Source organism: Chaetodon auriga, chromosome 13, assembly GCF_051107435.1.
Source record: "Chaetodon auriga isolate fChaAug3 chromosome 13, fChaAug3.hap1, whole genome shotgun sequence".
NCBI classification, from domain to species: domain Eukaryota; kingdom Metazoa; phylum Chordata; class Actinopteri; order Chaetodontiformes; family Chaetodontidae; genus Chaetodon; species Chaetodon auriga.
This window is the reverse complement of record NC_135086.1, coordinates 11,068,000-11,084,471: the sequence shown is the minus strand read 5'-3', so window position 1 is coordinate 11,084,471 and position 16,472 is coordinate 11,068,000. Positions and strand designations below refer to the sequence as shown.

General features: G+C 42.5%; 1 protein-coding gene across 1 annotated transcript; it reads right to left on the bottom strand.

Moving 5' to 3' along the window:
• Positions 1-6,655: 6,655 nt before the first annotated feature.
• On the bottom strand, positions 6,656-16,309 carry arsh (arylsulfatase H). The gene is made up of 11 exons (XM_076747081.1): positions 16,228-16,309; positions 14,619-14,774; positions 14,363-14,484; positions 14,065-14,187; positions 13,519-13,721; positions 12,554-12,774; positions 11,584-11,720; positions 10,900-11,037; positions 8,849-9,008; positions 8,291-8,412; positions 6,656-7,487 (listed from the first exon to the last, which is right to left on the bottom strand). The coding sequence occupies exons 1-11, from the start codon at positions 16,230-16,232 to the stop codon at positions 7,078-7,080; spliced, it is 1,797 nt and encodes a 598-aa protein (XP_076603196.1). The 5' UTR covers positions 16,233-16,309; the 3' UTR covers positions 6,656-7,077.
• Between the last annotated feature and the right edge of the window lie 163 nt (positions 16,310-16,472).

The window sequence follows — 16,472 nt, the reverse complement described above, 5'->3', positions numbered from 1 at the left end:
TATACACAGCAATATCAAAAAAAAAAAAGATATATTCATTATGCAGAATGGCCTGTGTCAGAATAACATATTGTATTATATTACTGAATTATAATTATGAATGCATTAACATGTATGACTTTAATGTCGCAGCTGCTAAACATGGAGGTAATTTTAATTACTTTAAATACTGCTGGGTAGTAGTATTTCCACACAGGGATGTATTAAGTCTTATCTAATCTTAGATCATAACTCATTTGATGATGACAAGAATTGGCAAAGTAACGAGGAATTAAATTGATCAAATACAGTGGCATAAAATGAAAACACTCAGAGCACACACCTCAAAATTGTACTGAACTGAACAGTAGTCAAGTAAATGTATTTAGTTACTTTCCACCACTGGCCCAAACCATGAAAGACAGTCCTAGAACTGTAGTACACAAGGCTTGGTGGACCAGAGGTGTCCATATACTTTTGGCCATATTGTATAGCGTTTTAGCTGTGAGACCTCCCCCTGCCTCTTGCTTCCCTATATGCTTCTCTCTCATCTCTGTTTCTTTTCTGTGGGACAGACAGGATCACTAAAGCTCCTTTCCGCCTTTGGAGAGATAAACTTTTTCAGCCAATCTCCAAAAGCATCCTCTTCTCCCCGCTGCCATGGTGCTTTTTCATTTCGACTTCACCCCCTAGAGTGAGACCCTCAAGGTTTTGATCAGCATCTTGCAATTATTTTCTTTCTCTCCTCTGTACTTCAGCTTGTCTCCTCCTATTTTCTTCCCCAGTCGTTATGATGGGAGTGCTTTTCTCACTTGCACCACCTGTTCATCTCTCTGTCAGTCTCTCATTTACATGAAAGAGTATGACCAAAGCCAGTCTCCTTCCTCAAGAATAATTTTGCTCCATCTCTCTCTTTCTCTCCTCTAACCCTCCTGTGGGGAAACAAAGAGCGTTTCTGTTCAATTTGTCATCAGCCAGTCTGTATCATGTTGGTCACACCTCCAGCACTTCTCCTATTGGTATGCCTGCAGTGTCTGTCCCACTATCATTCGTTCCATCACATATCACCCCTCCCTCCTTCACTGACCATCACACCATTTTTCCATTATTCATTCCTGCTCTCTGTCCTGTCCCCCTGCTCCTCACCAGGCCAGACTTTGTCATGAGGAGTTACAGAAGGAATATCTGGTCCTACTTGTAAATGATTCAGACTGGTTTCAGCTGTATTTATTTACATATTGTTGGCACAAAGGGTCTAAAAATGTTAAGCATGTTGTCAGGAATTGTATGCTGTTATTAGCAGTGTGTTTTCTGTTACTTGTTTTGCTGTTGAGTTGATTTCATTACCTGAATCTGTTGGCCGGTTGGGGTGTTGTTTATCGGAAATACCCCCAACAGAACAAACCAATAGATTCTTAGATTAAATTGCGTTGAATTGATAACCTGTTTGCTTCTTCCCTCCCGCAGCCACTTCCAGTTCCTCCTCTTTGTTTAATTTCTGTAATTAAAACCTATTCTGTCTTCCTTAACGTGAGCGTTTCGCTATAATAATTAGTGGCATACATTTCTGAATATGACTGTATGTATTTCCTAAGGTGGCGTGGTTGGTCAGTAATTTTATTCTTCTCCCTTTCTTTCAATGCCACATTTTCAGAGTTCAAACGTGGAAATCCACATGGATTTACTTTAAATACAGTTTAAACAGCAATGATGATTATTGCTATTTAGTGTAAAAAAGCTGGTTTGGGTTTTCATGTTAAAACTTGTGCCTAAAGTCCCAATGATGGCACTCAGTGATCCTGAGAGTTCCACCAACCATGTGTTTTTTGTTTTTTTTTTACCTAATTTATGTCAGATCAAACTGAATCTGCTGCTCAGCAAAGAAAGTATTGAACAATAAAATGCAAACCCTGACAACAGTTAGTCCATCTCAGTGGTTGTTGCAACCTCTAAGCAGGATGAGCGAACATATGCAGGACATACGTGTAGTTTCAGGAAGCCTGTCATACACGTTGACTGACATCACTGTGGCATCTGCAGAGTTGAAGTAGACTCACGCAGCACGTGTGTGTGTGTGTTTGTGAATGCAGGCTGAGGTGTCAGATATGGGAGTGGGTCTTTCTTTGAAAACATATAATTCTCCTTAATTACACACACTGTTCCGACGTGTTTTACTCACTGGGAGCAGTTTCGCCTTTTGCTGCAGTTGCTCTCGTTTTTTCACCTCTGAATCGAAGTGTGCCTCGGCAACAGAAAGCCTGAGAGCTGCTGCTCTCGAGAGCTAAACTGAAAAACAGATGAGAGTGTCGGAGCCAAAGTCTGTCAGTTGAGGAGGCATATGGACAGGAGGAGAGATTAAGCACAGCCCCTATGTGTGTGTATGATAGGTTACAATTGTCCCATTAGCCTAGTTATTTGGCTATCTGTTGTTCATCAAACCCCACCTCACTAAACACTTCCTGTCACCCACGAGGGGCTGAATGTTAAACGTGTGATTTTGAATGTGCACAAGTGTGTTTTTGTGTGTGCATGATTGTAGTACTGACTGAAAGTGTTTGTCATATCTATATTAGTGAGAAAATGTGTGTGCGCGTGCTTGTGCATGTTGTTTAAGTTTAATTATGTGTGCACAGAGAACTTGTTTGTGTTTGTGCCGACATGCCAGTCCAAATGCCCTGTTCCCCGCCTGAAGCTCTGTCCCGTGTCGGGTAATTTTGACCATATGTTACACAACATGACACATACTTAAACACTGTACCACACTCAACACACAAATACACACAAAACACCACATGCTCTGGTGCAGTACGACTCCCCTGCAGGTCTCAGGGTTCAGAATGAGATCTACATTTAGAGGGCAAGGGCAGAGTACAGACATGCAGAGATTGAGAAAGGCTCAGAGTCAGTTCAAGTTTGTGTGCGTGTGTGTGCGCGCGCAGTGAACGCTCCCCAGCAGAGACAACATTTCATCCCCTCGAGCATATCTCACACGGTAACAATTTGGCCCAGTGCTGTTGGAAACACGCACACACATAATCTCACACACTAATATGTACATGCACATAAAAACGTCCTCTGCTGCACTGACTTTTAAGCATACAGCTTCACATGCAGATACAGTCTCTTCTCTGCACCGTGTCCTGAGACATAAAGACATATACTGCATGCATGCATGCACGCACGCACGCACGCACGCACGCACGCACACATGCACACACACATGCACACACACATGCACACACACACAAATCCAGTTGGCACTAACAGCAGCGTAAACACCTCCGTCCCGCTCTCTAAAAGCCTCATTCATTGACAAACCTGACACAGACTCAGTCCCTCTCTCTCCATCACACACATTTTCCGTGCTGCCTAATGTAATAGACTTGTAATGTGTGCGTAATTGCTGCTTTGCCACAGCAATCTATTGTGGTCAGTGAGAGCACCTTAGATAAGTAGCAGAAGGAGAAGCAGATGGACAAATAGATAGTCAGCACTGATTGATGGAGCAATATGGGTCTTCTTCTTGGACTGGTTGCTCGGGAAATAACTAAGTGGTGGATTTCTGCAGAAACCCTGCATCTGTGAAACCCTTTCCCTGGTCTCGCCCTTAATGCATCAACTTTTTAACATTGTATTATTTTTTTTTTTATCTAGTTCCCTTGTCATGTAGCCCTGGGCCTTTCAACCCACTGCAGACAATGTTAACTTTAATTTTGAGGAAATAATAAAAGGCATAAGAGGGCAAAGAGTGCACGCTATGTTGGACTGCAGATTGTAATGGTATCTGATGGCTTTACCACAGAGGTCATTGGTGGTTTTAACAAAACCTCAGCTGAACAGAGCAGTAATATGGCTACTGACTTTGACTCTGCCCTCATTTTCATGTGTATAAATAGATTTCCTTCTTCTTTTCTTCCCACACTTCCTCAGCAAACAAACAGCTACTGTGTTTGTAGGTCTCCAATTATCTCGTGCGTCTTCTCACAGTGACACTGCTGGGGATAAAACAGGCACAGGATGTGCTCTCAAGGAGGAGAGGTTGTTAGCATTTGTAGTGATCAGCTGTAAAACACACAAAATTCGTATTTTTCATTTAGTGGCAAAACTGATTTACAGAGATTTACAGGAAACCACTTATAGGAACTACAGACTACAACTACCTCATGTGCGTCTGACATGAAAGCTACAGTTCAGCATTTTAGGAAACACAATTATTCGCTGTCTTTGGGGAGTTACTTGAGATCTGTGTGTCATGTTTGGAGCTAAATCGGGCAGATGATTGGTCTACTGTAGCTCACTGAAGGGCACTGTATCTTGAGTTTTCCATACACAAACAGAAACAATTGATGCTTTTAGGGGGAATTGCCAACAATTTCTGGAAGAAGAACAGTGTATTCGTCTGCCTAGCACTTCTGTGCAGCATCCCTGGTCATAGTGCAGGTTGCCAGTTATGGCCACGAAGCACAGGATATAGTATAGATCTCTGAACAGGCATCACACCTGGCAGCCTCACCTGAGGACAAGAGGAAGTCACTGCACTCAAAAAAGAAAGCAGATAAGCATATTTTCCAAAATGTTAAACTATTCTATTAGAGGTCTATAATGAGGTTGCTGTGCATACTCACATACTACAAATGTGAAGCAGCAGTTCAGCGGAAGTAATCTGAGCAGACAGAGGGACGGGAGAAGATGCTTGCCAGCAGGCAGAAGGTTACAGCACTTGTTTGCTGTCATTCAAAAGCAGAACAATTGACTGAACCATTGTGGTTTGTGTCTGTGTTTGACATTTAAACGGTGAGCATCAGAGTGTTTTTATAAGTGGACACATTTTCCAGGCTTGACATTGCCAGTGAATTTAAATGGCAGTGAATTGCAGAGACAGCTTTCCCACAACAAAGATATTCTGCCACATGTGATGGACTGTGTTAATTTTAAAAACAATCTCCGGTCTATAATGACCTCTATTCTCGGCATCATCCAAAACAAAAGGCACAAACACACAACTAAATCCAAAAAAGAGTGCAACAACACCCCCTTAGCTGTTAGTGTTGGTCTATCATGTTTGATACAGGAGAGCTATTTCCAGCGTGTTTAAGCTGCCACGCAATATTCCCATCTTTTGGGGCTGTGTGTGTGTTTATGTGTGTCAAACAGAGCGTTGTAAAAATGCTTTATGGCAGTTCCCGAAACACTGACCTTTACAGAGAACCACTGATCTGTTCAAAACAACATGATCTACTGTGTGCATGTGTGTGCGTGAGCGTTACGGGTGCACATGCTTACGTGTGACATGATGTACAGCCAGTAACATTCTATCCCACCAGCCATCATTAACTTTGATGTACAGCCAAATGTCGTTATGTATGGTCGACTGCATGATTTACTGTTGGAGATATAATGGAGTGGCTACTGTAATGAACTTGCCGAGTGTTTGATGTACGGGTCTCCGCTGGAGGGAGAGAAGTAAACACTACAACTGTGATGGCAACGATTACAGTGTTGATGATGATGATGATGATGATGATGAAATGCCCCCTCCTCCCTTGCAGATGCGTGTGAAATTTGTGGAGGGAGAGGAGGAGCAGGAGGGGGAGAACAACAAGGAGGAGATGAAGAAAGCAGTTTGAGGAGATGGGAGGAAGAGGAAACAGAGAGTGGAGGAAGGAAGGAGAGCAATTACAAGCTTCTGCTGCAGCAAACTTTGATGTTTTGACAGCCAGCCACTGCTGGAGGGAGACAGTCTGAGCGCTGATGGTGATGATAATCAATGATGATGACACTGATGATGGAGAAGCTCACGTGGTCTTTGAGGGCTTTTATTACTGAAGATCTGTGGTGCCACGGGGTGTCCTTGTGGTCGAACGAGGACACCCGGCTGGACGGCATCCACCCTGTCTCAGTGCCCTTGAGCAGCGCCGTCCCGCAGCTGACATTGCGCTCTGATCTTCCTGAAGGGGAGCGCGTGAAAAGAAAACCCCCTTTCCGGGATCAAAAAGTATTGATTTGTCCCTAAAACAATTTGGATGAACGGGAAGGGGAAGAGAGAAGTGGCAGGAGGGAATTTATAGGTGAATCAAGAACGGAGAATCACAAATCAAAACGATGATTATTTTGAGGCATTTTTGAGGGAAAAACGAACAAAAATGCATAAAAGACTGGATTTCTAACCTCCAGCTAATCACTCCTGATGCAGTATTACAGTATGTTACAGCAGCATCCAAATGCTATGTGCTTTGCATAGTGCTAATGTGTTTGTGTACATGTTTGGCCCTGAAAATATGCATAAGCCTGATATTTAAATGTAATTCATACCACACAGCACAAGAGTCCACAGTGACAGAACGGAGCTGAAATCAGCCCCCCCGCCCACTCTCATGCAAACACACAGTACAGTTAACTATGATCCAAACACAGTCTGACTCTGCCCTCTAATGGCACTTGTTCTAAATTACCCTCCTGAGGAATTCACGTCTATTTTCAATCCTACTTAACTGAAACCTTCGACTGGCAAAGCTACATCTGAGAAAGACGTCATCCTCAGCACAATGATGGGTCTGATAACCTCGCCATCAGCCAGGAGGTGAGCAGAGTGACTCAAAGGCCAACAAAGAAGAGGCTTCACAGAATTCATGGGGAAGTGATTAAATTATGTATTCGATAAGACAGAAATGCTGTTGAGGTTTTTTTTATGCTTTTATTAAGTCATGTATTTAAAGCGCATACATAATGAATGATACACATGTGACCAGTAAACTTTTCCTTCATGTATGCAAATGATGCATCTGTTTGGCTCTATTATAAATATGCACAGTGTAATAACGCCCTGACCACAGGCTTCCTGCAGTCAATACGCTGTTCTTTGACTTGACTTTTTGCTTCAGTTTAGTAAAATCAATTAAAATTTTCGATTTAAGAAAAGCTTAAAAGAAAAGTACAAGTAGTGACTTGTTGGAGGAAGCCTGAAGGCCAAACCTTTTCATGTCACATCTTTGCAGTGCTTTGAATGAAAGCTGATGAATGCGACCCAAACCACAAAAAGTACAGTATCATATTATTTAACCCTGCCGCAGAATCCAGAAGATCTGGTGGATTTTTGCCTTAAATACTTGTCGTGTCCTCTTTGCAGCCACAGAATGGAAAAGTCCCACAGCATGGCTGAAGCCAGGGTCTCCACAGAATCTTGTCCCATGTCATCTGGCTTTGAACGACGTGCGCGTCAGCGTCGGGCTGTGAACCAGCGTCATCAGACGCCTGCTTATTTACGAGGCTGCTTCGATGTCTCTCCACAGCTTTGGCAGCCTGCTCAAGGATTTCACCGTATCGCGGCTCAGTATCAGGGGTCAGAGGGCGGGACTCTGAGGGGTCGTGGAAGAGGTCATACAGCAGCGGCGGGTTGTGGTGCGTCACATATTCTCCATGACACAAACAGACCTTGGTGTCATAGCATCCACCGGCTCCCGGGGGAGAAAAGTTGGGAGTGAAAAAGTGCACCTTGAAGATGGAGTCACCTGGATGGACACGCACACCAGGGAACACGAGAGTATGAATGAAAGTCAATGGCTCTAACTTTAAGCCATCTAACATGACAACATTTCTACTGCGCTAAGGCACAAAAAGGTTGTTTCTGATGTCTCCAGGCGTGGCCATGAAACCCCAAAAGAAGTAAATATTCAGTGTTTGTATGGTAAGATATAGAACAGAACAGAATATTTTTATTTATCTTTTAGCTGAAAAGAATCACAAAATACCTCGTTACATGCTGTATGTGTATATGGATATATTTTTATGTCTATGCCTCTGCTGGAAATAAAGGCTTATTCTTCCTTTCAGCATAATTTGGTATCTCTTCTGCTCAAATAATATGCCGTGAATCAGAGGAAGGATTCAATAGCACTGGAATTGAAAAGCAGAGCTGGAATTGCAATAGGTCAAATCTAAATAACAGCCATCCCTCATCATATTTCTCAGTCACATTCACGCGTTTAGCAAGAATGTTGACAGATTCTCGATTTCACCCGAAAAGGTTTTATGGAAGCAAGAAATAGAGAAAAACACTGCAGTGAGACAGAGTGTCCCCTCAATGCTGAACTCATTCACACATGCACATTTGGTAATATATGCAGTTTAAGAGCTCGTCCTCAGTTTAAGCTTGTTCTTGAGTACTACATTATTAATTAATTGAAGCTCTGCTCTGTTTTTATACGTCTGAAAGTAGAGGACACTTTAATTTCAGTTCAATCCAAGTGTAAGTGCAAATATTTGTCTGCTAAGATGATTACATGCATCTCTGTGTCTACAGGTGTGAGCTTACTTCCGGGTGGGTGCCAGCGTAATGCATTCAGGTAGATTCCACAGTAGTGGAACATAAATTCATGCTCTGATCGCTCTACCTTCCCTTCCAACAGTGGCATGAGGTTATAGCCATCTAGTTGTCTAGAAGACAGGCACAAAAGAGAGAAGAGGGGGAAGGGGAAATATGATTGTGCTTTAAAATCAAGGGAGAAAGCATTACCACAGCATTTCATGCAGACAGAGACTCAAGACTTCTGACCTTTCGTTCCATCTCAATTATCAAATTCTAACTACCATATTAGGAAACCTAATTATCTTGGTGATGTTTGATATGTCAGGATCAATACGTACATACGTTGTCACCTGTGATACTTGCTAAATAAGCTGACATCAGTGTGCACAAAGCAGAATCTCCAGAACAAAAGCTGTGGTTGTTTACAGATAATGAAGCGCTGTACGTGTGGAGCCACTCTCAAAATAACAGAAGCTTTTCAGCCTTTCCAAGAATGAAACTCTGGGGAGACAAACGAGACTCAGACACAATACAAAGAAAGCACCCGTATCAGACAGTCTTTACCTGTCTGGTTGTGTGTCCTTGGCCAGATATTTCAGTGTTGGATACAGGTCCATGAGGCTAGTGGGTTCGTCCACTACTCTTCCAGCTGCCAGTCTGCCAGGCCAACGGAAAATACCGGGCACCCTGATCCCCCCCTCCCAGCCCCCCATAGCTTTCCCTCCTATAGGTGAGAGACCACACAAGACAAATCTTTAAATATATAACTTCCTACAGTGTTAATAATGCTCTTTATAGATGTTTTTGAGGCTTTTAACATATGGATGTCGGCTAAAAATCATCAGAGATGGCAGTTAAAGTTAAAATCTTGAAGATTTTCATTTAAATACATGTTTGTTAAGTCACTATTAGTGAATCAGGTAACACAATGGTGACTGAGCCTATGGCCCAACAGGGCTGCCAACTTTCATGCACAGACCCGCGATGGACACTGCTCACACGATCTCACCCCACACGTCCATTTTCTCAAAAGCACCTTTATAACCGATAACATCGCAGCGAGGAAACAGGACGCTGCCAGAGCGGCACAGCGTCTCTGACTCTCCTCTCACACTGTGCTGCAGCAGAGCGCTCTGTGTCTTTGTCGCTCCCCTGAATAATAACATAATTTTACATTTTTGGTCAACATTATACAGGGTTGCCAACATGCTCTTACTCTGCCTGAACAAATCTCCTGCCAAGTAAGAAGAAGCCTCAAAGTCACTCTTTCATGACTTTTATATCGTGAATATAAATATAGGCTTTCTGTATATAATATGTTACATAAATATGCTTTCTTTCTCTGCACACAGGACAAAGTCTGAACATCTAAGCAGCCATGCAAATGAGAGCTTTGCTGCAACAAATCATTTAGGCAAGTTAAAGTCCACCAATCTAATGAATCCATTATGCTGCATTGTGCATTGGTATTTATCCTAGCTCTTAATTTATCAGACAGTACTATTAGTCAGTAGCTTAATTTATCTGCTTGGGTCTCAGATGAATTGCCTTTTGTAGTCTTGTAGTCACAGGAAATATGTGTGAAAGCACCTCTGACATAATCAATAAGAAAAATATTACAAGTCAAAACAAAACAGTTCAGCTAAGAAGCTACTTCTCTCTCTCCTTCTGGCTTTATTAAATTCCAGTTTGTTTGTTTTCTGGACTAAACTTTGAACAATGTGTTTCTCTGTTTCATTTACTCCTTATGCAATTGTACTGTTTGTAGATGCAGCTACTTGCCAACTCTGCAGTTTCTCTTGAGAGCCACAATTTTCAATGCCCCCTCCCCTCATGTCCTCCAGACCCCACATTTTGACAACAAAATTACTCTATAAATTCACCAGAATGCAGGAAAACAGTCTCTCTAATTAACAGTTTTCTGGGGGTAGATCCCCAGAGACCCTGGTGAGGTTCGGTCTCTGGATTTAGGCTGTGATGTGTGGAGGTTGATTGATTATTGAAGTGGTTTAAAATGCTTTAAAATTTGGCTGCTCAACTTCTTAAAAAACCTCCTGGGGTTGAGGAGTGATGACCAGACAAAGCGAGTTCACTGTCACTGAATCTCACTCCAAACTAAATAGAAAAGTTGTCACTTCTGTATTTATATATTTGCAGTATTATAAACCAAGTGTTAGTCTCGACACCCCCAATCCAAAAAAAAAAAAAGCTGTATGAAGTTATTGCTAATGCAAACTGAGCATTTTCTACTAGTGCAGCTTTATATTAAAAGCATTTAACTGGCAAAACTGGCAAAGCTGACTTTTATTATGAGGTAGTCACAAGAAATGTCGTGTCTGTTGTCTACAAAAAGACAATCTTCATTTTCAGCATTTCTTGACTCCTGATTGGTTTGAAATATTGCAGGAAGTAATGGAACAGGAAGGAGCAGCCACAGTGACAGACGACAGGCTGCTGCAAACCTCAAACTTCTCAGAAAGGTCACAGACACTGTTGCCTGACTTCCATATTAAAATGACAGCAGTTTGTTTTGCTGGCCCCAAAACTATTTGGCCTGTAGTATGAAACTGCATTTGTTCTGAACCAACCAGGACTGAAATCTTTGTGATGTCTACCTTTATAGATGCCGTTCCAGCCTCCTTTCTGCCCGATTACCTCGTCAGCATCCTCCAGGTGTCCGCCATGGTCTGAGGTAAAATACATCAAAGTACTGTTGGCTAAGCCGAGGGAATCCACCGTCTCTGTCACTTTACCTAGAAAGCATATTAATACAGCATAAGAGATGGTTGAGACTGACTTTCCTGATGGTTAAAGGACAATTCTGGTTTATTAAAACTTGGGTCTTGGCACCCTCAAACTACAGGCCAGTTTATAATGTTGTACAGTAGAGAAGTAACGTCTGTATATGTATCAGAAATCTATGTAAAATGTATGTATTTTTTTATGTTTTAATCTCCACATTAGGTATGAGACATAATCTCTGTCTCTTCATTTGTGATTGGCTGTAGGTCCTGTCACTGTGCTGTTTTGTCTAAAAAAAAAAGAAAAAGAAAAAGAAAAAAAAAAGCTATTTTGATTCGCTCAAGGCCTCTTGATGATGTCTCTGACTGGTGGAACGTGATAATCTACTCACATCAGGTGTGTTACTGGGGTGTGGCCTATTTAACATACCAGTGACTGGGTCTGACTACGACTGTGGATCTTGACGAGGCCTGAGGGGCCGAAACATCTTCTGATGAAGGAAATGCATATGGAGCCAGAGTGTGCGACAGTGTGCTGACTTCACAGCCCTCACTCACCGATCATCCAGTCCACTTCTTCTAAATTGTCACCATAGAGACCATGGCGACTTTTGCCAACAAAGGCGGGGTTTCTGAAGAGTGGCGTGTGGATATGGGCCAATGAAAAGAAGAGGAGGAATGGATGATCAACATTCCTGAAGAAGAGGAGAGGAGAGGACAATAATGTTGCTTTTATGTCACTCTGATGAAGGATAAGGCGACACTGAATAAAACTGAAATATAAGGACAGTTCTTCCTGAATAGCCGACATCTGATACGTGAGGCTCATTCCTAGATACAATAAACCTCCACTGATGTCTGACAACAAACAACCACATCAACCAACAAACACATTAATGAGCCACATACCGACATAAACATGAGCACTGTGGTTTATGCCGTCAGTGCCACACACACCGGTATGGTGCAGTAAACACTAGCATGTTTATTCATGTCCAGCTGAACATAGTACAACGGCCAGCTGTTTATGGAAATTACTTGAATTGATGAAACAATATTTTTTTGGCCCATTTTTAAATATTTACATCTTCAGTGAAAATAACAGTGGGCTGAGCGACATAAACAATAAAGTCTAGTCTATTAAGAAAGTCTGAAAACACTGAGAGATAGACCTGCACATTGTTGATGTAGGTGATTCATGGTGATTCATCACTTTGATGACAGTCAGAAAAATATAGACTAACTCCATCCTTATTATTCAAGACATACTTTTAAAGCCTCAAGTCAATTTCCTCACCACAGAAACTGAAAATTAGAAACACTGAGCCGATTAACCAGCTGCATGCATGCAATGAACTGAGCAGCACTCAATAACATTTCACACAGGCTGTCTCTGTATTATGGACGAGTCTAGTCAATCAGTGACACCACAGATGTATGTAAAATATGAAGCTGCTCCGATCCGACTGCAAAAGCTACCCAGAGGGGTTTATGGCGATGACGTAGTATTTCGCTCCTGCATTCCTACCTCTTTATGAAACTTTGTGCTTCTCCCAGCAACCTCTGGGGCAGCGTCTCCACTGCCATTGGCTGTTCGATCACTTCTTGGTTCCTCATGATGATGCAGTTCCAGGTCGACAGGAGTTTGAAGGGCATGTACCACACGGCGGTGGCTAGGACAGCGAGAAGAAAAAGTGCCACCAGGAGCCGCAAGCTGACGTCAAGGAGGCCACACACACGGACACACACCTGAAAAATCACACACCCAGTGCGTTTGGAAGATGAACAAGCGCAGTAAATCAGAGCACTGCCCCACAGTAAAAGGTACAAGGTTCATGTATTTATCATTTTATAATGCACAGTTGTATGTGAAATGCGAGTTGAAGTCCCTTTATACTTGATAGCCAGATAAAGTATCGATAAAGGTGCCTGTGGATCAGACACTTTGGTTTCACTGAAGTGTTGATTTGACGTATGATAATGTACCAATATTTAACATCATCATCTCCACAATTGCAGGATCCATTGCCGGGCTGTTGCAGTGGACATGAAATACTGTGGCCTTGGGCTTGATATCGGGTTGTGATGCAATACCATGATTTGGCCACTAGATGATATCACAAACCTTCACCAAGGTTACATATTTAGTTCTACCAAGCAGTACCATTTGCCTTTTGTTCATGTACACACTGTAGGTAATTATTTTAATTGACATAATCCGGTGACTTACTGTCTCTATTTTGTACTTTTTTTATTCTTTAGAACAATCGTTTGTTTTACGCTTCTTTGTTTGCTTTTCCGTACTTTCGACATTGCTTTCTCCTAAAACAGGTTTCTGGCTGGCATGACTATGAATTTCACAACTGCAGTTCCCAGTCTTTTTTTCGACCACACAGCTCATGTTTAAGTGTACGTCATTTTCAGATGCACCTTTGTGTGATTGCTTCAAAGGAGAGCTAAATAAAGGCTGAAGTGATACAAAATCACCCTTACCAGCGTGAAAAGTCCAACCCCAAGCAGCATGGTGAGATTTCGGAGGGCATGCTGGAGGTCTACTAAGACATCACTGCCCTCTCCGGGCATACAGTCATTGAACAGGGTGAACGGCAGGCCGTAGAAGTAACTGAAGCCATGCTGGTTGGGATGGTGGCAGTGGTCCCCTCTGTGCTCACAGTTCACACCCAAGTGCCACTTACCTGCAGAGAAACAGGGAGGAGAGACAGGGACGGGAATACATGTGAGCCCTTCAGTTTGCACACACATCTGGCATCTTTCTCCTACTTACACACACAGAACAGTGTATGACAAACGCAAAACCAAATGGTTTGTGCGTGCTGCAAGTGCCCAACAAGTTTTTCTCATTCTTTCTAAAACACACACACAAGTAGAAGACCGAGAATGAGCACAGACAGATCCAAGCACTAAATACACACACCTAAGCGCACGCAAGTGTCAGTCTGAACATCTGACCTACTGAAGTGCCCACAGCTGCCTGGAGACGGGTCAGGAGAATTTTCACAATGAGTCACGTTATCTCACCCACTAAGCCGGTTGTGTATCCTTGCTGCTGCAGCCTCTTGGCGAAGGTGGTCTCACTGGGTGGCAGCCCCCCTGAACCTGCAAGGAACAGCAGCACCTGCACGCGGCCTGTGCTGCCCATTCCTAGTCAACAGACACACACACACACACACACACACACACACACACACACGTATATATATGCAAATTAAAATGAATGAACAAATATGGAACATACTGTCAAACACGGCTGTACAAATACGAGCAGGATGTTCTTCCGACTTGCACTTGGTGAATAAGTTTAATGAGCATCTGTTACCTGAGCGGAAGGCGTAGCGCCCCGTCATAAAAGCTGCCCGGCTCGGGGTGCAGAGAGGAGCAGCTGCAATGTGCTGAGTCAACTTTACGCCTTCAGAGGCAAGTCTGTCTATGTTAGGAGTCCTACGGGGACAGACAGGGTGTAAAAACAGTAGATCAGAGACCGAGAGATAAGATAAGTCAGAAAAGAGGGAGAATAGAGGGAGGCAGAAAGAGACACACGGACACAGAACTGAAACACATTTGTTAGGACTGACCTGATGGTATCATTACCGTAGCATCCAACATCACCGATGCCCAGGTCATCCACCATCATCAGGACGAAGTTGGGCTTCCTGCCCACCTCCTCCCCTGTGGCATCATTCCCTGCTAGCAGGAGCAGGGAGAGGAGCAGATGTGCCGACAGGGGAGACCTGAGGGTGAAAGATTAAGAGTGATGTTTGCAGTTTAATTTGCCTGTAAAGAAAAATAAATAATTAGTTGACTGATTGGTCGTCAGAAAATTAACCAGCAACAACTTTGAGAATCTATTAATCCCAAATGCTGAAATGTAACTAAGTACGTTTTCACAACTACTATACTTAAGCACAAATTTGAGGTACTTATACTACTACTACTTCTGCTACCCTTCCTGTCCAGTGAAAACCATGCACCTCCACCTCCACCTCCACCCACCTTCTTATGGCATTTCCTATTTTTTCTACAATCTGTACAAATGTACATATACATAGTTGTTTTTCTATTCTGTACCCTGTATCCTTTTTTGTTTTGACCTCTTTATGCCACTGTGCTCGCTCTTTGTAATACTTGCTGGCTGTAACGACTAAATTTCCCAGTGCGGGATCAATAAAGTCTTATCTTATCTTATCAAATATAGTGAGTTTGAACTGAATTTTTTCTGATAACCTGAAGGCTACATGCTCCTTTATGGGTTTAGAGATGGAACATGCACAAAGCTGAGTTGTTTTTTCTAAAGACAAGCTGACTTTTTTGAGATATGTGGTTCTCTGATGCATTGCTGTGGATTAATATACTACAATATACACATTCAGTCAGCAGTAATATCTTCATGCAAAAACATTAAATAAACAGTAAAACACTGACAGGGACCAGTTACCTGCACAATGAGTATTTTTACTTTTGACATTTCAAGTCAATATTGCTGATAATACTTACATACTTCTAATTAAGGTTTTGAATGCTGGACTTTTGCTTGTAGTTTTTTCAGTGTAGTAATACTAATTCATCACCGCCTTTTCGTCCCTCTTTCAGCAAAAAAATATCCAACATTCTCTGGCTCCACACATTTTAACACCAAATGACAGGATTATAAAAATCCGTTTGCATTTTCTCTCCAGCTTCGCCCACAGCTGTTTCCTACCTGTTTACTGCACTTTCAAGCAATTCCATCATAACTGATCCTAACTTCTTTCTAGTATTTACTCTAGTTTGACGGATCCTCTTCACATGCAAAACACAAGGATGTACTTTAAGTCAAACTGGTTCCCTTTCACTCAACACTGTGGAACACTGATCCAAGGACGCATCTCAATAAACATTGCATGAACTTCTTTGCCTTTCATAGCACGACCGGCTGATCCACAAAAGGGCCCTGCGTTGTGCGGCCTGATGTGGCAGCCGGGAAATGAATGCACGCTGTTAAAGTAAAAAACGCCAAGAAGTTTATACCCAGCTAATCGTTGCATGTGGCAGAGAGGCGAAGTGTGAACACAGTCTGCAAAGCCTAGAAAGCAAAACCGTCGACAACAGCCTTTTTTTTTTTTTTTTTTTTCATTCGGCTGTTTTTCTTGGCAACTCTGTCCAGAGACACTGCATGTGCCGTCTTAAAATGGCAAAGGGACTCACCTCATACCTGCACAAAGCACAGATTCATGAAACTACACGAATGTCACTCATTTCCTCGTCTGCCCTTAAGACCCACCTCCCTGACTTTACGGTACTGACAGCGCACAACCACCTGTACCTTAATGTGGAGAGTAAATGCGCACAGGAAAAGTGGGTTAAAGAGGCAAGAGAGAAAACCTCTCTAGTACACAAATACACCTTAACTTTGGTGTTTACTCCATTACATTTTAGTCCTATATATAATT

Bases quoted from the DNA above. Each gene is read 5' to 3' on its own strand.
- arsh (XM_076747081.1), bottom strand. The intron at 13,722-14,064 runs GTGAGATAACGT...GTTTCTCTGCAG, and splicing joins ATACACAACCGGCTTAGTGG to GTAAGTGGCACTTGGGTGTG. The intron at 11,038-11,583 runs GTGAGTGAGGGC...TATGCTTTCTAG, and splicing joins AGAAGTGGACTGGATGATCG to GTAAAGTGACAGAGACGGTG.